We start from the raw sequence: 21,186 nt of genomic DNA on the forward strand, positions 1-21,186 counted from the left end.
CTGTGCCCACGCTTTTTGACCCTGTAGTGATACTTTCACACTGAATTAATCCTTGGTGCGATATGACTAGATGTAGAACTCTATGCACCTATGCTATGACTGGCACATTTGGAATGAAAGAAATGTGTGTTTATTCTCTCCTTAATGCTTTCCATCTCCCCCACCCACAATAGAATTCTCATTTTTATTTTGAGTTCTCCTGACCAGATGAATGAAATTCCACATACAACATAACTGTAAATTGGTAGTAGGGTAGAAATCAATCTTTGTGGTACAATATTCTGAGATGTGTTCATGTTGTTTTAAACAGTATATTTAAGTATAAAATTTAAAATACTTCGATTTAGAAAATGGATAATAAAAACATTTTTCATCTGTTACAATGTGCTTAACTTTTTTAATCTCTGGGAAAACTAAATGCAAAACAAAGCACTTGTTTATGGCTGACCACCTGTGCACCTTCCTTTTTAAACAACATGCCTAAATATAAAATACAGTGCTTGAACAAATTTTAGCACTTAAATGTGACTTTTATCTAACTAGTTTTGATTTCATCTAAAAATCAACCATCTGAACAAAACATTAAGATATATATGATAAAAGCCAAAGCAACTACCATTTATCAGTGGTTGCTAACATTGGATTTGGTTAGAATTCCGTTAGTGTTAGAATTTAGTATTAAATCTTGTATCCAATGTGGCATTGTTAGGCAGGGCTTGTGCTAGATTGTTGGCATTCTAAATCTTTAAAATAGCTTGATGATTTTAAGAAAGCACTACTAAAGACTATTAGGAACACCACATAAGGTTCTTTTAGGCAACTTACATAAATTACTTCAGGTATTTACCCTGACTGTACAACTGTACAAGAAGTTCTCTTGTTTGAAAATCAATATTGAGCTGTTCTATTTATTGTGGAAGACAATAAATGTTAACCATGATAAATTTAGAGTATTTCTGGCAATTAGGAAGAGGATCATGTGGTCTATAAACAGCGTAGTTAAATGTATTAAATGTATCAATAGACGCACCAAGAACATAGACCAAAGTAAGTAGGGAAGTGATGGGTGGATGTAGCCTATACCAGAGTAAAGTGAATCAAGGTTAAATTATCTGAGAGATTTAGGAAAGACCCCTAGAAGGGTACAGCTTCAAGCACCAGTTGATTACTCTGCATACTATATCCCCTCAGATATCTACTATGAACCAAGCATTACAAATGTCACTAAGGCATAAATCCTGCTCTGAGTGTCTTGTTAGGGATACACACACACACACACACACTTTAAAGACGTGTAGAGGCATTTACAGAAAAGTGCACAAATCATAAATTTGACTCGATAAATATTCAGTTTTAGGTTTGTAGTGAACATGGCCATGTAAACCTCTACCCAGCTTAATAAACACTGCCACCACCTTGGTGTCTTTCATAATTAATATCAGAAGTGATATACTATCACTTACGCCCTATTACGTAAGCAGCACAGAACAATCCTGGTACCAGGTGGGAAGGAACTACACAAATGAATGCCAGGAGTAGGGCTCAATGGGAAACCATCCCAGATGCTGGCTACTGCAATCACGCACTGATCATTTTGAAAATACTAGTTTACTTATTCAGGTCTTAACAAATGTTGATGCATATAATCCAACAACGTAAATAAGAATTACATCTGATGTCACCACTGAGCTCAGAAAAGCATGGAAGTATCGGGAAGTGTCAAGATCATTATGGTAAATATGTTTTCCAAAATCGTAATTTTTGCTTTAATTCTTGAATTTTATCACTGGCAACACTATCAGTTGTTTTGAAGTAACAGGCTCCCTTTGTTCGTTTTTAAGACCGGCCTGTCAAATACTGAAGCCTGAATAACGGGTTAAGTCTGTCAGTCATTCTAAGTGAAAGTTGTGTTCCATGAAGAAATTACCTATTTCAGTTTACAATGCAATCTCACAAGGGTTTTTACCTGAAACATCATACTTCAGTGTACAGCAGAAGTACTTTATGAATACTTCCCTCATTTTGTCATACAGAGTATTACAAAGACATGTACTGAAGGGTCATTTTAATAAAATTTTTAGTGCTTCATAAAGGACATTTTTGAGTGGCTGCTTTTTTTTTTTATACTGTGAGTGGTGGAAAACAATACTATGACTATAAGTATAGTTTATATTGCTTTGATTCTTGCTGAGGTGCCAGCTTTATCCACTGTTGTTTTCCACTGTCAGTGCAAATGTCAACATTGTGAAAAATTCAGGCAAATGTTGCCTTTAGTATGAAAAGAGTTCTGACTTTGAAAGGATCTCAGCGACCCTCAGGGCTCTGACGACCATCTTTGAAGACTCACTGGTTCACATCAGTGGTTCTCAATGGGGCAGAGGTGGCAGCACGATTTTTCATCGGGTACATTTGATAATGTCTGTAGACGTTTCTGGTGGCCACAACTGGTGGTGGATGCTCATGGCATCTAGTGGCACCACCGGGGTGCTGTTGAACGTCCCCCAAAACACAGGACAGCCCCTCTCCCTCCAACAAAGAATTATCCAGTTTGAAATGTTGCAGAGCTGACGTAGACAAAGCCTGGTCTACAACAATGGCCTTCTTTGCACAAGATAGCTACAATGATAAATTAATCTTAATTTTTCAATTTCCTAAAGACTTTCCACTGTTACTTTTCCCCACTTATTTTATTTTCAAGACTTGAACCACATCTTTTTTTCAGGCCACCATTCTCTCTTCTGAGTCCAACTTGTTTCTTTTTCCCACGGGAAGCCCACAGTTCAGCCATGGCCCTTCCTGATGTGCCCCCCTTAACACTTTTTCAATGAGTTTTGCCTCTGTCCTGCCGGCCTTATCAGCTAGGGTATAAACACCTTTAGGGAAAGGTCACATCTTAATGCTCTAAATCCCGTCCCTCCCAATTGTTTTCCCCGCGCCTCGCCAGCTTTACCTGCTGACTGGATGGGTCATACAGTTTGGCCCGGCCTGCGTCTCTCTGAGCGCACTTCAGCCCGCACAGCCGCATTTCCCGCGCTCCCTCCCTGCGGATGCCCGCGCACTCGACACTCTTGCCGGCTGCTAGTGGGCGCTCCAGGCCCGGATGGTCCAGACTACAACTCCCAGAAGGTAATGGGGTGGGGGCGGCCGCAGTGACTTCTGGGATTTGTGGTCCAGGGGAAGGAATTGGCAGATATGAAATGCTCTGAGACTCGCTTCTTCTAAGCTCTTTTCTCAGGACGGTTCGGACGCTCCAGGTTGGTCCACACTGTATCTAGGGAGACCACATACCAAAGGTAGACAGGTCGGAGGTCGCGCATGGTAATTTCCGCTTCCGGGGGGCAAAGGGCAAGAGGAATGTAAACACGGGACCAGGAGAGTGGTTATCAGGTAACTGGGGCTACCCAGATCGTGGAAACGGGAGGAAGAGCAGGAAAAAGAGGCGAGAGGATCTTGTGGTTAAGGGAAGAAGGAGCTTCACAAGTTGGAGGTGAGACTCTACAGGTCTGTGGCAAAGTCGGGACAGTAGGTTTCTAGAGAGAGAGGAGCAAGGCTGAGGGTTGGGCCCTCCCTTGCAGGGGCGCCCTGGGCGGCTTTTGCGCTTTCTAGGCGGTCTGTGCGGCTTTGATCTTCCCTTTGCGGTGGGAGGAGCGGAACCGAGCCTGCTTGCCGCTCGGCGTTGACGGTGTCTGCGGCTGAGGGCGGGGCTAGTGCACTCGCGGGTGACATTAAGGGCCGCTTTTAGGAACTTCGCACAGTTTTATTGTAGTCGAAAATGAAGGGAAGTCGCTAATACGCTCTCTTGCGGTGACATTTTCGGGTAAACCGTTTCTTGAATTCCTCACCTCCGGATACATCCCTGTACCCAGAAGGATTCTGTTTTGATTTCCTGATCGTGTTCGTCCAGTGGTTTCTCGCCTTGGGTGCTGCATCCTCCGACACATGAAGACAAGCGTTCTCTGGCTGGTGGCTTGGTAACGTGTCAAGCCATCAACCCTAATTGAGCGCCGACTATAGGGATCTTATACCAGCAAAGGAATTTAGAATACAATGTCGTTGTTTAGAATTTTCATGGCATTAGTTAACTATAATTCTGCATAAAACGAATTTGTGTTGTTTTATAAGTTTAACGTGCAACGCATAGGATTATGATTTACCCATATGATTTTTTTTTATCCTAGTGAAAAATGTAAAGGTTAGGAAGTCGGCGCCTTGTGCATCTAACTACAGATTCAAGAAAATTTTCTTTATAAGAAGTTTTAGTTTAATGTTCAATTAGCCTTAGAGGAACAATAAATTCGTACTATTTAAGATACCTCAGTCAACTCGGAGTGTTACATTTTCGAAGGCAGAAACTGTGTTGCATATGTTACAGGACTCACTCTCCTTTAAAGCCTGACTAACTTTTTATTCTTCAAAATTTATACCCTCCACTGAACCTCAAGCGTTTCTTCTCTGACACTATATGGCATCCTTTGTTTACTCTTTTATAGCACTTATCCTGTATTGTAATTGACTATAATCTTGCGGTCTTTTGACAATTTTGAAGAAAATATAAAACTGTATTAATGGCCTTGATAACAGATTCATGCTTTTTAACCTCAGTGGGCCCTTGATACTGTTTGGCATCTTTACTCATCCCTTATTGTTGCTTTTCCTGTTCTCCCCGGTGACTATTTCAGATCTTTTCTATTTGTCTCATGTCTGAGATTCATTTCTTTTCCCTTGACTTGGAGCAGATGGCTAGCCTCCTATTTCTTCGAGAAATGTGAAGCTTGGGGTATGAAATCCATCATTTTCTTTTCCCTCGACCTCTGAACTTGCCTATACTTTTCATTCAATGATTAGCTTTTGTCTGAGAGGAATGGTATTCTTGCCCCTCTCTTCAAGGCTAAACTTGTCAATTGCTGGTGGTCATCAGGACTTTATACTCCTACAACCTCATTCTGTCTTGACCTTCACAGCCTCTGATCTCTAGAAAATCTTAAAGGATTTGTGGAGGAGAATGGCAGACACACCTGGGGCATTGAGATGTGTGGCTTTTTCATACGTGGTCGAGGACTACCATCTGTGGCCATACCTGCCTTCAGCATTTATGACAGTGGTTTGGGTTGGAGGATGGAGGATGGTAATGGGAGTCTGAATGACCTGTTTTCTAAAAATACCTGTGGGTCTGTTTGCCTTTTTCTTTCCTCTTCATCCTGACACCTGCTCCCAATAATCTACGCATCTGACCAATGAGTTATAATGTAATTTGCCTTTAATAAACACACTGTGTATCCATCTGTGTTAATAAGGTTCCTACCCATTAATAGGTGATGAGTTTTGATGATTATTGCCTAGGTTCCACTGTTTAATTAGGAGTTAAAAAATGGTATTAGTTTGATTCCTGCTATTCCTTCTTCACCTAGTTGGAATACCGTGTTTTCCCAAAAATAAGACGGGGTCTTATATTAATTTTTGCTCCAAAAGATGCATTAGGGCTTATGTTCAGGGGATGTCATCCTGAAAAATCATGCTAGGGCTTATTTTTCCGGTTAGGTCTTATTTTCGGGGAAGAACAGTACTTGTATAAAGGGCCAAGTTTGAAAGTTAAAGCTGTTCCTTTGTCATTTTCCAGAATGGCTTCCTTCGGATGGAAGAGGAAGATTGGTGAGAAGGTCTCAAAGCTCACTTCCCAGCAGTTTGAAGCTGAAGCTGCTGATGAAAAGGATGTAGCTGAGAATGATGAAGGGAACTGGCTTCATGCCATTAAACGTAGGAAAGAAATTCTCCTTGAAGACTGTGCTGAGAAAAGTAAACAACTGAAGGATGAAGGAGCCAGTATGGCTGAAAATAAAAGGTATGTTTTTACAGTTTTCTTATAGAGAACAGTTTACATTTTCTGACTTGCTGTCAGTAATGGGATGAAGAGTTACAAATTCTATAAATTCATGTTTTAAAAATCTGGTCTAGGTGCTAAATTAATCAAAGAAATAAGAAGTTTTAAAGTCACCTTTTAATATTCCCATAGAATCTCAAAGTGTAAAAGTGTCTTCAAGATACTTAAAATGTCTCTGCTTTGCCATCCTTTTTGTTCTATGTAAAGTGAAATAAATGTTAAGTAAAATGTAATCAACTTATTGGTTGGTAGGAGATGGTCTAATTTCTGGAAACTTTCTCCTTGTGATATTATGTACCAGATAAATTAGATGTTTCCTGAACTGCTTTGATGATATCTGTCTGTCTGTCTATCTATGGATCGATCGATCGATTGATCGATCGATCTGTAGATAGATAGATAGATATACATGTATCTATATATATATCCAAAAAATATATACACATTTTAAGAAAGGAAAAAACTATATTAAAATTGTAATACTCAAAATATACCAATAACAAAAGATAAATACATGTCACGTTTGACTTCTGCAATTACAAGAGGTGCTCAAAGTGGTTACATTCAGCATCCAGACACTTCTGATTAGGGCAAACTACTGCTTGAGCAACATTGACCAAAGTGTCCACTTTTATACATTTTTTTTTTGGCACCCCCGGTGTATGTGTGTGTGTGTTTGTGTGTGTGTGTTTGTGTGTGTGTGTGTGTGTTTTAAATAGGTGTTCAGTTATTTTTTTCTATTGACTTGTTATATACTTCAGTAAGTATGGTTTGGTGCACAGGAATTTGGTAATAGCTTCATTTATTCTTAGCACTTCCTCAGCTAAGCTCTTATACTTACGTGCACCCTTTTTTCTCTTTTACTTTGCTCTTTTTTCCTGTTTTTCTTATTCCTTTTCTTCCTTCCTCTGCTTAGCTCTTTCCATGGGACCAAAAGTTATTCTTCCACAAATCTGTGTGAAAAGTACAAATTGTCCAGTAGATTGTGTAGAGAAAGGTGGAATTCTGTATGGAGGAAAATAAAATGATCTGTAGCTAATACCACACACAAAAATGGTCTCCAGAAGGATCAAAAATCTCAATGTGAAAGGTATAACTACACAGTTAATAAAAGAAAAATAGAAGGGTATCTTTATAACCTAGAGGTGGAGAAGGACATTTTTATTTTTAAAAATTTCAAATCTATATTAAAGTTGAAAGAATAGTTGAATTGCCCATATTCCCTCTATGTGGACTCAAAATTCTCCCCCTCCTTCTTCCGCCTTCCCCCCCCCCCCCCAATTCCAGTTCAAGCCGTTGTTTCTCACTCTAGTTGTGTATGACACAGCTCTCTGGCCCATGCTGGAATTATGAGCCTTGCGTCTCCCCCCTCCCCCCCCAGCTGAGGCAGTCAGTTGCTGGTCATCTGTTGGCCACTCACAGCAGCCCACGGCAGTTCACGATGTTTGCTGGCCACCGGCCGCTCATGGTGTCACACGGTAGCCCACGGCAACACACCGCAGCCCGCGGCAGCATTCAGTATCCCATAGCAACTCACGACAGCTCACACCAATCTCTGGCTGCTCACAGCAGCCCAGCTCCAGGGAGTACTGTTGTTCACAATCTTAGCTGTAGAGGGCGCAGCTCACTGGCCTATGAAGGAATTGAACCGGTGACCTTGATTTTAGGAGTATGGCTCTCTAACCACCTGAGCCACTGGGCCAACCAAAAAATTTATTTTTTATTGTTTTTATTATTTTTATTATTAGTTTTAGGTGTACAAAACAATGTAATAGACATTTCATTCCTCACAAAGTGATAACCCCCCACCCCCAATATGTTGTCCCTCTGACATCGTATTTATCTATTACAATTCCATTGACTCTATTCCCTATTCCCTATGGTGTACTCCATCTCCTGTGCCTATATATATATATTAAATTATAGTTAACATACAATATTATTCAGCTTCAGCTTCAGGTGTACAGTGCAGTGGTCAGGCATCAACACCATTCATGAAGTGGTCTCCCTAATAAGACATGTGCCCATCTGACACCCTACAAAATCTTTACAACATTATTAATTATATTCTCCAAACTGTCTTTCATATCCCCGTGGCACTATTGTATTTACCAATTTATGCTGTCTGATCCCTTCCCCTTCTCCCTCATCCCCACCCCTCTCCTATCTAGCAACCATCATTTTTTCCTCTATATCTCTGAGACTATTTCTGTTTACTTTGCCCATTTATTCAGTTTTTTAGATTCCACATGTAAGTGAGATCATATGGTATTTGTCTTTCTCCAACTGACTTATTTTACTCAGCATAATATTCTGTAGGTCCACCCATATTGTTGTAAATGGTAAGATTTCATTCTTCTTTATAGCCGAGTAATTCTCCATTGTATAAATGTACCACAGTTTTTTAATGCAGTCATCTACCGATGGGCATTTCAGTTGTTTCCAAGTCTTAGCTATTGTAAATAGCTCTGCAGTAAACATAGGGGTGCATATATTTTTTTGAATTAGTGTCTTGGATTTCTCTGGATAGATACCTAAGAGTGGAATTGCTGGGTCATAACGTAATTCCATTTCCAGTTTTTTGAGATACCACATACTGATTTCCAAAGTGGCTGCACCAATCTGCAATCTCATCCACAGTGCACCAGTCTTCCCTTTTCTCCACAGTCTTTCTGACCAGAGTGAGGTGGTATCTCATTGTGGTTTTTATTTGCACTTCTCTAATGATTAGTGAGGTTGAGCATTTTTTTCATATGTCTGTTCGCCATCTGTATGTCCTCTTTAGAGAAATGTCTCTTCATGTCCTCAGCCCATTTTTTTTTTTTTTTTTAATTGGGTTGTTTGATTTTTTGGTGTTGAGTTGAATGAGTGTTTTATAAATTTTGGATATTAACCCCTTATCATATGTATCATTGGCAAATATCTTCTCCCATTCAGTAGGCTGCCTTTTTGTTTTATTGATGGTTTCCTTTGCTGTGAAAAAACTTAAGTTTGATGTAATCCCATATGTTTATTTTTTCTTTTACTTCGCTTGCCCGAGGGGATATATCAGTAAAAATATTAACTCAGGGTAATGTCTGCAAATTTAATCCTTCTATTTTTTTCTAGGAGTTTTATGGTTTCGGGTCTTACATTTAAGTCTTTAATCCATTTTGAATTTGTTCTTGTATATGGCATAAGGAGGTGGTCCAGTTTCATTTTTTTCCATGTGTCAGTCCAGTTTTCCCAGCACCATTTATTAAATAGACTGTCTTTACCCCAATGTAAATTCTTGCTTCCATTGTCATAGATTAAATGACCATATATGAATGGATTTATTTCTGGGCTCTCTGTTCTGTTCCATTGATCTCTGTGTCTGTTTTTGTGCCACTACCATATTGTTGATTACTATAGCCTTGTAGTATGATTTGATGTCCAGTAGCGTGATATCTCCCACTTTGTTATTACTTCTCAAGATTTGCTGTGGCTATTCAGGGTCTTTTATGGTTCCATATAAATTTTAGGATTACATGTTCTATTTCTGAGAAAAATGTCATTGGTAGTTTGATAGGAATTACTTTGAATCTATATATTGCCTTTGGTAGTATTGACATTTTAGCTATATTTATTCTTCCTGTTCACGAACGTGGTATGTGTTTCCATTTATTTGTATCTTCTTTGATTTTTCTCTTCAGTGTCTTATAATTTTCTGAGTACAGGTCTTTTACTTCTTTGGTTAAATTTATTCCTGCACTAATGTCACCAGAGACATTAACTAGAGTCCTCACGAAGTCTACTGTGCCTTAGTGGAATGACTGCACTATCCCTGGAGGGAAGGCTACTCTAGACCTGTCCTAGCAGAGCTTAAAAACTGGTTTTGAAGGGTTCAAGCTGATACACAGGTTATTAATTACATGTCTGAACAGAGCCAAAAATGTTCACAGTCAAAAGCATAACATTGACAGTATCCAGCATCCAAAAAATTGTGACCCATAACAGGAGAAAAATCAGTAAATAGAATTAGATTGAGAAATGACGTAGATGATAGAAATAGTAGACAAAGAGGTAAAAATGGTAACAACTGTGTTCAAATACTTAAAAGGTAACATGAACCTAACCAGGAGTGAAATGAAAGATGAAAACAAATGGAACACTTAGAGGTGAAAAATACACTCTCTAAAAATAAAATAAAATACACCAAATGGGATAAATATCTATGTCAATTGAGTCCTTCGAGAAGCAGATGCCAAAACCAGATTAAACGTCATGCAAAGAGTTTATTAGTGGAAGCACCTGTGTGTGAGAAAATGGTAAGGGACCTGGGTGCTGTGGGAGAGCTGTCTGTACAACGTTTGATCCTGAGTGAAGCAGAGAAGGAAGATTGGGTGGAAGTATCGCGGGCTGTTGGACTGTTGGGCAATCTTTACGTCAGAGTCATCTGTCAGGCCCATGCCCTGTAAGAATGGCCCAGTCTTAGTATCCCTACTGCTCTCAGTCACTGCAGGGAACAGCCATGGGAAACTCCAACTTCCAGAAAATGTGGCTGTGGATTTCAGAGTACAGCAGCTGAGGTGGAGGTCCACTCACGATAATGGAATGGCATCTAGAAAGGTCTGAGAGAATATCAAACTGTCAACTTAGAGGTCCATATACCACATAAGTATCCTTAAAAAATAAGGCAACATAACTTTATCAGACAAACCAAAGCTGAGATAACTCATTGCTAGTAGGCCTGCACTTCAGGAAATATTAAAAGAAGTTCTTAAGGTGGGAGAAAATTATACCTGATGGAAATTTGTATCAAAATAGAGGAATGAAGGGTGCTGGAAATTGTAAACATATGGGTATGAAGACTAATGTTGCTTTTTAAAGCTTTAATATTCTTTTACAAGAAAATTGATTTGGGCAGTGCTGTGAACCCCCCTGTGAGAAGCTGAGGTCATCATCAGATCTGAAATATTTAAAGTGGATAGAAAACTGTTTCAGCAATGCAGACAATTAAACGTGTTGTAGGCGATGGTGCTGTTGGTAAAACATGTCTCCCGATATCCTATACAACGAACACATTTCCCTCTGAGTGTGTACCAGCTATTTTTGACAACTATGCAGTCACACTTACGATTGGTGGAGAGCCATATACTCTTGGACTTTTTGGTACTACCAGGTACGAGGATTATGACAGATTACAACCTCAGAGTTGCCCACAAACATATATTTCTAGTCTGTTCTTCACTGGTCTCTCTTTCCGCATTTGAAAGTGTGAAAGAAAAGTGAGTGCCTGAGATAACTCAGCACTGTCCATAGATTCCTTTCTTGCTTGTTGGGGCCCATATTGATCTCAGAGATGACCCGTCTACTATTGAGAAACTTGCCGAGAACCAGCAGCCTATCACTCCAGAGACTGCTGGAAAGCTGGCCCGTGAATAAAGTATGTGGAGTGTCTAGTATGTGGGGTGTTCCACACTCACACGCAAAGGCCTAAGGAATGTATTTGACGAAGCAGTATTGGCTGACCTGGAGCCTCCAGAACCAAAGACGAACGGCAGGTGTGTGATGCCGTGAACATCTCTCCAGAGCCCTTTCCACACAGCTCGTGTCAGTATCATACTAAAAGCAACATTTAAGTCAAACTAAAGATTAAAAATTAAAATTTATTTTGCAATAATGACAAATGCCCTGCACCTACCCACATGCACTCGTGTGAGACAAGGCCCAGAGGTATGGCCCCTTTCCCTCTCTCCATACTAGTTAATTTTGTGTACTTGTGTATTGTCAGAAAAGTGGTCAGTACTAGTTTTTGTTTTGTTGAAAATTTGTTCAAAAGTAAGGCATGCTTGGGATGACTCTGTAACAGACTAACACAGGTTATTGAAGCTGCTCCCAGGTTCCACTCCAGAGAATAACCTGGGACATTAGGTTTTTTGTTTTTCTTTTTTTGGTGGGGGGGGGAGTGTTTGTGGGGTTCGTTTTTATTTAGTCGTTATTTAAAAAATTCATTAACCATTAGACAGCCCTTAAGGGGAGGAGGATAGAGTGATTGCACATTCCACTTCCTAGATCTAGTTTAGAAAACATGCTCTCCACCAGGTGCTCTTAGGAAGGAGGATAGTAAATGCCACATTTAATAATATACTTCTTTTCAAAAGGGGAAGGGAGTAAGTACAAATTGGTAGTTAGAAAATAGTCATGGGGATGTAAAGTAAAGCATAGGGTATATAGTCAATAATATGGTAATAACTATGTATAGTGTCAGATGAGTACTAGACTAGACAGTGGGACCACTTTTTTTTTTAAATTTATTGGGATGACAACAGTTAGTAAAATTACATAGGTTTCAAATGCACATTTCTGTAATATATCATCTACATGTTACATTGTGTGTTCACCACCCAGAGTCAGTTCTCCTTCCATCATCATATATTGGGGATCACTTCTTATATTATATAAACGTCTAACCACTATGCTGTATACCTGAAATTAATATAAAATAATATTGAATGTCCACTGTAATTGAAAAATTAAAAAGGGAGGAAGGTAAAGGGGAATAAGAAGTCCAAATTTCCAGGTATAAAACAAATAAGTCATGGGGATATAATATACAGCATAGGGAATATAGTCAATATTGTGTAGCATGTTATGGTGTCAGATGGTTGCTAGACTTATGGTGATCACTTCTTTAGGTATATAAATCTTGGATAAGTATGGTGTAACCCTGAAACTAATATAATATTGTATGTTAGCTATATTTTTTAATAAAAATCTTAAAAAATTAAAAAAAATCATCCAAGTAAGTAAATATGATATTTTCCAAAATGACCAACTACGATCCAAAAAGACTGCATTATGAGAACTGATTGGTAGTTGCCAAAGGCCGGGGTGGGAGGTGGGCAAAATGAGTGGTCAGAAGGTACAAACTTCCAGTTATAAAATAAATAAGTCATAGGGTTGTAATGTACAGCATAGTGACTGTAGTTAATAATACTGGATTGCCTATTTGAAAGTTGCTAAGAGGGTATCTTAAAACTACTCATTGTAAAAAAAAATACTTGTTTTGTAAATATGTATAGTGACAAATTTTAACTAGATCTATCTGGGTACAACTGAAACTGATATGTCAATTATACCTCAATAAAAAATGAATTAAAAAAAATAATATACTCCTTTTTGAAAGTTGCCTTTTCTCTCCACCCTTGAGTACGTCCAGTATTTGATGAAACTGATGAAGATGGGTGGGTGGAGCCTGTCTTGCCCTTCCTCTTTTTTAGGATGCATTATACAGAAGGTTCCAGAAAAATGTATACACATTTTTAAGAAAGGAAGAAACTATTAAAATTGTAATACTCAATATATACTGATAACAAAAGGTGAATATAAGTCATGTTTGACTTATGCAATTACAAGAGGTGCTCAAAGTGGTTACCATCAGCGTAATTTTAATACAGTTTTTTCCTTTCTTAAAATGTGTATACATTGTTTTGGCACCCTCTGTGTATGTGACGGTGACTTTCAAGGAAATTTGCTAGCCATTTGCTGATTTGTTTTTGAAGTTAATTTCTAACGTCTTTCACTGATAAATGAAGAAAAGTATTGCACCTTTTGAAATACACCAAATGGATTGAGTATGTAATTAAAAAAATATTTTTTTGCCCTGTCAGTCATAGTCTTATACACTTAGCATAGATGTGCAGCTTAATAGTCTATAATACGGTGTTTCTAGAACATAGCAGAAGACCTGGTATATATGAGGGGTGGTGCTAGAAGACAGATGTCTGTGCAGTGATTCACATCCTCTTTCAAGTTATGAGGATGGAGACCTGCTTCATTAAGAAACTAGGAGTGCGGAGAGCATTTAACAACATAGGGACCAGTCAGCGGAATCCCCTTATTTCTGTTTGCGTGAGGAACCCTGGAGCAGCCGATGGAGGCTCTCTAGTTTAATAAAAATCATGGAGAGAGTCTTATGAAGATGCCTCTTCATAAGTATTAATAGCGATTTTATCAGCTTATTTTTGTTGTAGTTTCCAATTTTTAAAAATGTTTAGGTAATCTCCACCTTCCCCAAATTTTAATTCTTGTAGATTCATTAGTGTTGAACCAGTGCATTCTCATGTTTCAATTCTTTGTATATGCATTCTTTTCAGATGTATTAAACAAACAAAAACCCTTACAATTGATTTTTAAAAACTATAGCAACATATTGGAGATTTGTAGCATATAGAAGTAAATGTATGACAACAGTAGTTATAAAAAGCAGCTGGAGACAAATGGAATTATATTGCTGATAGGCCCTTACATTATACTCGTATGTGAAGTGGTAGACTATTATTTGAACCTAAACAGTAACCAACCACTGCAAAAAATAAAAATAAAAAAAAATGAGAGACTCATAAGCCAATAATGGGGATAAAATGAAATAATGGGAAATTAAAAGTTTTTTAAAAGTACCATTTACAGTACCATCCCCAAACAAAATGATTAGGAAAACTGTTCAACAAAGTGTGTGTTAAGGTACACTGAAAATTATAAAACATTGCTGAGAAAAATTTAAGAAGGCCTTATGAGTTGACATATATGCATGTATATATATATATATATATATATATTTTTTTTTTTTTTTAATTCTTTTTTTATTATTTTTTTTTTTTTCATGGATCAGAATAAGTTTTGTTAGGACATTAGTTCTCTTCAAATCGAGCTGTACACTCAATGCAATTCCAATCAAAATCCCAACAAGCATGTTTTTGTAGTAATTGGCAAACTTATTCTAAAATATATAGACTAGCCAAAATAGTTTTATGGAACAAAACATACATAGAAAGCTTATACTATTTTATTTCAACACTTACAACATTCTGTAACTTTATAGTATTAGTGTAAGGATAGACATATATACACCAAAGAAAATAATATAAGATACAAAAATAACTCACATACATATGGTCAGTTGATCAAAAATTAAAACTTCTGGTTATTAAAAGGCATAATTAAGGAAATGAGAAGTCATGGCACAGACTGGGAGAAAATATTTACAATAAATGTCTGACATAGGACTTCTAGAATTTACAAAGAATCTTACAACTCAATAAGACACTATCCAATTAAAGAATGGACAAAAAGTTTGAATTGAAGCTTTACAAAAGAAGACAAACAAATGGCTAATAAGCACAAGAAAAGTACGATTAGTCATAAGAAAATTCCGGATTAAAACCACAACATACTACTACATAACCACTAGAATGCTAATATTGAGAAGATTGACAATGTCAAGTAAGGATGTGGAGCAACTGAAGCTTTCATACATTGCTCATGAAAATGTAAAATAGTTTTACTACTTTGGAAAACAGTCTTGCTGTTTCTTATAAAGTTAAACATACGCCTTACCATATAATCCAGCAGTTCTGCTCCTAAATATTTACTCAGGAGAAATGAAAGCATTGCCACACAAAGTCTGGTCTAACAATGCTCTTAGCAGCTTTGTTCATAGTAGCCATGAACTGGAAACAACCAAAATGTCAATCAGTAGGTGAATGGATAAATTATGATATATCCATCCAATAGTATCCTATTGAGAAATGACAAGGAATAACGGATACATCCAAAAACCATTATGTTCAGAGAAAGAAATCAGAAAGAGTGCCTATAGTCTGATTCCATTTATGCAAAACCCTTTAAGGACAAACCTAAGCTATGGTGACAAGATCAGTGGCTGTGTGGGGCCAGGAGTTGTGGTGGGGTGACTGAGAGAAAGGCCACAGGGAACTTTTTGGGTTGATAGAAATGTTCTTTATTGTGATAGTTGTGGTATTTACATGGGTGTATACATTTGTCAAAGCCCTTCAAAGAGTAGGCTTAAAATAGATACACGTTTTGGTATGTAAATTATAGTTCAGGAGATTTGATTTAAAAAAACCAAGCTTGAGTGCTGATGAAGTGTATAATAATTCTGTATTTGTTTCCTATCTGTCTATATGTTCAGGATGCATTTTTGTTTTGTATTTGCTATTATTTTGCGAGTTAATTGATAGAAGGGACATTTAGATTTCAGTAAAACTCTGACTCTGGATATTGCAGATTTTGGGGTCTTGATCATTGTATCACCCTGTCAGCCTTCTTCGATCCATCCTCTGCCCTGGGAGCGGTGGCAGAAGTCCCCAGTCTTAATGTACAAGCTGGATGGGGATTTTTGCAGTTTTGTGTGTTCACAGATCGAGTTTGAATCTCACCACCTTGATTTTAGCATTTCAGAGGACATAGAACAATCATGTAACCTTTTTGGGAATGGCTTTTGCTTTTTTTTTTTTTTTTTAATAAAATCATGGTAAGGATCAAGTGCAACAAAGTATGGAACAGCTTTGAACTTGTAATAATCCTTAGAGGGTTTAGAGAAGTAGGGATGCCTCTGATGGAATTGCTTAGAGGAAGTTGGGAGGAAGGTTGATGAAGGAAGGGAGCCACTTCTTTCTGGGATACGTTCTTTGGCCTCCTTGTGATTTTCTTCTTCATTTTAACCCTCAGTATTTTCTCATTTAGTTTTATTTAGCACATAGAGAATTGTCTGAACACAGTGAATGTAACACGGTCCAAGTGTGTGAATGTCATCCTTCCTCCAAGGGGGGTGCCGTTCTTTAGCATCAGTCACCCACTGTCTTATTTATTTCCTTAGTAACTAAGTGTAACGACTCTTAGAAAAATTTGGTTTGCAACGGAATGGTTTTTAAATTCTGAAGCTCTACCTTGTAGTACTCATAACTCTTTGTAACCAAAAACTAGTTTACTCTTCTACCCAACCTCTAAGTAATTGGGGTTATTTACAGAGACAGTATAGTGAGTCTAGAGATTTGAGTGTGGAGCTTGAAGTCATTTTACCTCTGTTCAGATCCTAGCTTTATCATTTCTATCTGTATAAAGTTTGACAGATTATTAACTTTTTAAGTATCAGTTTCCAGTTTCCTGCTATGTAAAACAGTGAGATTTAGCTCATACACTATTGGGGGATTAAAGAGCCAGTCCATGTAAAAGCTTAGCATGCCACCTGGCACCTTGTAGGCACACAGTACACATAGTTTAGACACTATATTTTAGGATTTTATATGTGATTGGTACATCTCATGGAGTACTAAAGGTTTTTTGTAAGTTCTTTTGTTTGGATATCTTTTTCTAAAATTATTACCAACTAGGATATGCCTTCTTAATAGTCACAGTGTGGGTCCCAACTTTGCTATGTTGGCTTTTAAGGTTTCAGCCACTAGGTGGTGATATCTGGTTATGCAGCTAAGTGGTCCGGTTTTCTCTGTGAGAATGTGTATGTGTCATGAAGCAGGAATTTAATTCAAATTTACCATGAATTTGTCTCTGGTCTAGAAACGTGTATCTACCAAAGTGAATTTGAGGGTGATTTAGCCATGTGACCCACATTCTGTTGAGTGCCAGCGTGGATATATTTCATGACTGTGATCTTTATTTTGATGTCACCTGTTTCTCCCTCTTTTGGCGCCTTCTCACTGACATACCGTAGAGCCTCCATTTATGAGCTTCCCTTGACTCCACGTGCTCTCCTGTTTCATTTCTCTGCTCCTCTTTACCACAAACTTCATTTCTTGATGAATCATCCTCTCAGTTTATTCCAGTCAGGTTTCTGTCCCCACTAATCCACTGAAACCACTCTGGTAAAGGTTATGTGAGTTCCATCCTGTCTCTGTTCTCATTCCTGGACCTCTCACAGGTTGGCATAGTCGACCACTCACTCCCCTCCTAAAAATGCTGCTCCCTAATCTACAGCACTGTCATGCTTTTTCTTTGTTTCCATGTCCACTCCTTAATCTCCTTTGCTTGCTCTTTCCTTTTGCTCATTTTCTAAATATTGGTTGGGCCATAGTATTTAGAAAGTACTTCATGTCTTTTCCATTTACAATCTTTTCCTTCTTAAACTTACATGGTCTCCTGCTTTCAGTACCATCGCTACACTGATGACCCAAATTTATGTCTGCAGTGCTGTCTTCCCACTTGAATTTGACTCGTAAATCTCCAATGCTTACTTCATACCCACTTGGATGTCTAATTAGTATCTCAAAGCTAACATGTACTGAACAGAACTCTTGATTTTTCTCCCAAACATCTAGTCTTTTCCACTCTTCCCTATGTCAGGAAAAGGCTCCACAGTTTACCCAGTTACTTAACCCCAAAGCCAGGAGTCAATTCGACTGGTTTCTGTGCCAACCAGAGCTAATCATCCCACTCACCTCCAACTCCCTGCCCTTGAGACAGCTCATGCGGTTTCTATGGCCATAAAGCCCTGGCAGCTGCTGCGGTCGCCACAGACCAAAGAGCCCGCCGTGTGTGGTGCTAACTGACAATGAAGGACCATTCATTATACCTTGACACTGGCCAGATTAGACCTGTAGATGCTCTGAAGGGACTGGATCACACTTGTAGGGGAGACTTTAGTGGGAGACAGGGCCTGGAAGGGAGCCTGCAGGTTTGTTCTTTTTCCTTCTCTCCCCTCCCCCTGCCCTGGACTGTTTCCATGACACAGATTTCATACAGTCTCTCTGTAGAAGCTTCACAAGATTAATAATCATCTGTGTTGGTTTTGAAGCTGTTGCCAGCTTAACATGCAACTTGTGTAATATATATTCTCCTTTCTGCCTGCCTCGCTTCTCTTTTTCCCCTCACTCTTGCTTCCCTGGGATCTTACTCCCTGCAGATTTCACCAGGAAGTGTAGGCCTCAGGCTCTGTTTCGCAGGTAACCCAAGTTGAAACATCATCCTGGATTCCTTTCCTTTTTTTTTTTTTTTTTTTCTAAATTAGTCTTTCCGAAACTGACTCTCCCCACAAACATACTCCTTACTCTTATCTGTCCTTTTTTTTAAAAGATTTTATTGGGGAAGGGGAACAGGACTTTATTGGGGAACACTGTGTACTTCCAGGACTTTTTTTTTTCCCCAAGTCAAGTTGTTGTCCTTTCAGTCTTAGTTGTGGAGAGCGCAGCTCAGCTCCAGATCCAGTTGCCGTTGCTAGTTGCAGGGGGCGCAGCCCACCATCCCTTGGGGGAGTTAAACCGGCAACCTTGTGGTTGAGAGGACACGTTCCAACCAACTGAGCCATCCGGGAGGCAGCTCAGCTCAAGGTGCCGTGTTCAATCTTAGTTGCAGGGACTTGAGGAGTTGAACCGGCAACCTTGTGGGTGAGAGCCCACTGGCCCATGTGGGAATCGAACCGGCAGCCTTCGGAGTTAGGAGCATGGAGCTCCAACCGCCTGAGCCACCGGGCCGGCCCTCCTTTCCTTTTTTTTTAAACTTCACATCCAATCCAAGTTGAGTTTACTTTTTAAACATACTCTAAATCTTTTATCCTGCCCTCTGTTTTCATGTTGTCATCTGCCCTAATCTGCTGCCATCTCTTACGCTTGTCGCCTCCTAACTCGTCTCCTGTGCTCACTCTTACACCCCTACAGCCCATTCTCCTCCCTTCGGCCTGACTGACTTTTTCAGACTGTTAATCAGTTGAGGTCTCTGTGTTGCATAAAAACGTGTGGCGTCCCCATCACACGTACAGTTAAATCCGTACTCATATAACCCTGGTCTGCTGACTAGTCCCTATGTGATTGTGCCTTTGACCTACCTTTGTCACCTCTCACTTCCCTTTCTCCTCCTACTGGAGCCGTACTGGTTGTCTTTCCTCAACACATGGAGTGTTTAGTCCTGTCTTGGGCTCTTTCTTCCCCTTGTCTGGAATGAACGAACTTTCTCCAGATCTTTAGTTGGCTGACGACTTTTTAAACATTCAGATCCCAGCTCAAATGTCTTCCTAGAGACCGTTCCTGGCCATGCATTCTGAGTCACCATCTGGGCACTCCCTGTCACATCACTCCACTTGTTTTTTATTGTGGCACTTACATTTTAACTTACGTTTGCTGTCTTTTTCTGCCTTCTTTCCTCACTCAAATGTTCTGGAATGTAAGATTTAGAGGAGTGGGGTCCATTTATATCTTGTTGAATGCTGCATTCCCAGTACCTAGACTACTATCTGGTCCAAAGTAGGTGCTTAATATTTATTAAATGAATAAGCTGATAATATAGAGCTCATTAAACTTGAAGCTATAATAAATTAGAAATCTAATTGGGAGCAAAGTAGTGAAACACTTGGACGTCTCTATCTGGTAAATGAGTGTGCTAACTTACTTGGCTTGATCACCAGCTGTTCCTTACCTTATTGTAGGGTATTATCTCATTTGCCCTGTGTACCCCTGGAGCTATTCATTCTGCTTCCTTCCTTGTGCTGGTTCAGTTGCGTCCTGTTAAGGTTGCCTTTAAACTGGCTGAATCAGACTGTGGTCACTTATTAACCATAGTGACCTTGATCCAAGTTTTTATCTTTTAATGCTTCCTACCCAACAGCTGCAGTAGGGCTGTGTCTGTTCAGTGTGTTCCAAACTGAAGTTGAATTAAGAGATATGCTGTAGAAATTGTGAGAGACCATTTATTTATTAGGTGCCAACTTTCCTACGATCCAAAATTGGAGGAACTAAGTGGTGTTAGCCTTTGTTTGTAGGCCAGGAGAAGTCAATCAAAGAGAGAAATGAGGGAGGAGAGGGAACTCAACAAGCTGGCAATAGTGAAGTAACTGCGTACCATTCCTGCTTCTCTTTCAACGAGTGGAAAGCAGCTCATGGTTCCTTTAAACCTTCGTGTGCCCTGTGGGCAGCAAAGCACATTTCATGTAGCAGAGCCTCTGCTGCCAGCTGTGGTTGTGTTTTCAAGGTAAAAGCAGTGCAATCGAGGGAGAGGACATTTGTTTCCTCTTTGAATCTGTGTGCATGTATGCAGGCCTAATGAAGAGAGAAAAGGAATCTAGTGATGGTCAGTGTCATCTGGAACTTCTCAGTTTATTTTGTACTTTGGGAGAATGTAAACTTAGGTACCGAAGCAGCTTTGTGGGGGTGGGGATGGAGTAAGCCGTTCTGTTGCTCAGTGCTAGTGCTATTGGCATGTTGGGCAGAACAATTCTTTGTTGTGCAGGAGTGCCCTTTATTCCAGGAGTAGCCCTGATTTCCTGCCACTAGCGCTTCCATCTCAGAGTGACAATCCAAAATGCCTCTCTCTATTGCCTTAAATGCTTTCCATCGGGTCATAACTACTCCTGTTTGAGTTAGGCAGGAAATAGGAACGAAAACATAAAGGACATTTGACAAATGTGGTGAATTTTAACAATGGTTGAGCCGCATAGAGCAGGAGTTAGCAAACCTCACCCTGTTTTTATAAAGTTTTATTGGGACACAGCCATGCACATTTGTTTATGTATAGTCTATGGCTGGTTGTGTGCTACAGCA

General features: G+C 39.2%; 1 protein-coding gene and 1 pseudogene across 5 annotated transcripts in view; both read left to right on the plus strand.

Moving 5' to 3' along the window:
• The first annotated feature begins 3,150 nt into the window (after positions 1 to 3,150).
• Positions 3,151 to 21,186, plus strand: part of TTC33 (tetratricopeptide repeat domain 33) — a 38,799-nt gene continuing 20,763 nt past the window's right edge. Inside the window, exons 1-2 of one of the 5 annotated variants that reach the window (XM_019737218.2) lie at positions 3,151 to 3,254; positions 5,618 to 5,839. In XM_019737218.2, coding sequence (XP_019592777.1) covers positions 5,619 to 5,839 — 221 coding nt within the window. In that variant the 5' untranslated portion in view covers positions 3,151 to 3,254; position 5,618. Of the gene's footprint in view, positions 3,255 to 3,327; positions 3,502 to 3,820; positions 3,972 to 5,617; positions 5,840 to 21,186 lie in introns of those variants that run through there. The other 4 variants (XM_019737215.2, XM_019737214.2, XM_019737216.2 and 1 more) reach the window with 4 other exon arrangements.
• Positions 7,265 to 12,997, plus strand: LOC109450194 (cell division control protein 42 homolog; annotated as a pseudogene).

This window comes from Rhinolophus sinicus, linkage group LG03 (genome assembly GCF_036562045.2).
Source record: "Rhinolophus sinicus isolate RSC01 linkage group LG03, ASM3656204v1, whole genome shotgun sequence".
Lineage (NCBI taxonomy): Eukaryota > Metazoa > Chordata > Mammalia > Chiroptera > Rhinolophidae > Rhinolophus > Rhinolophus sinicus.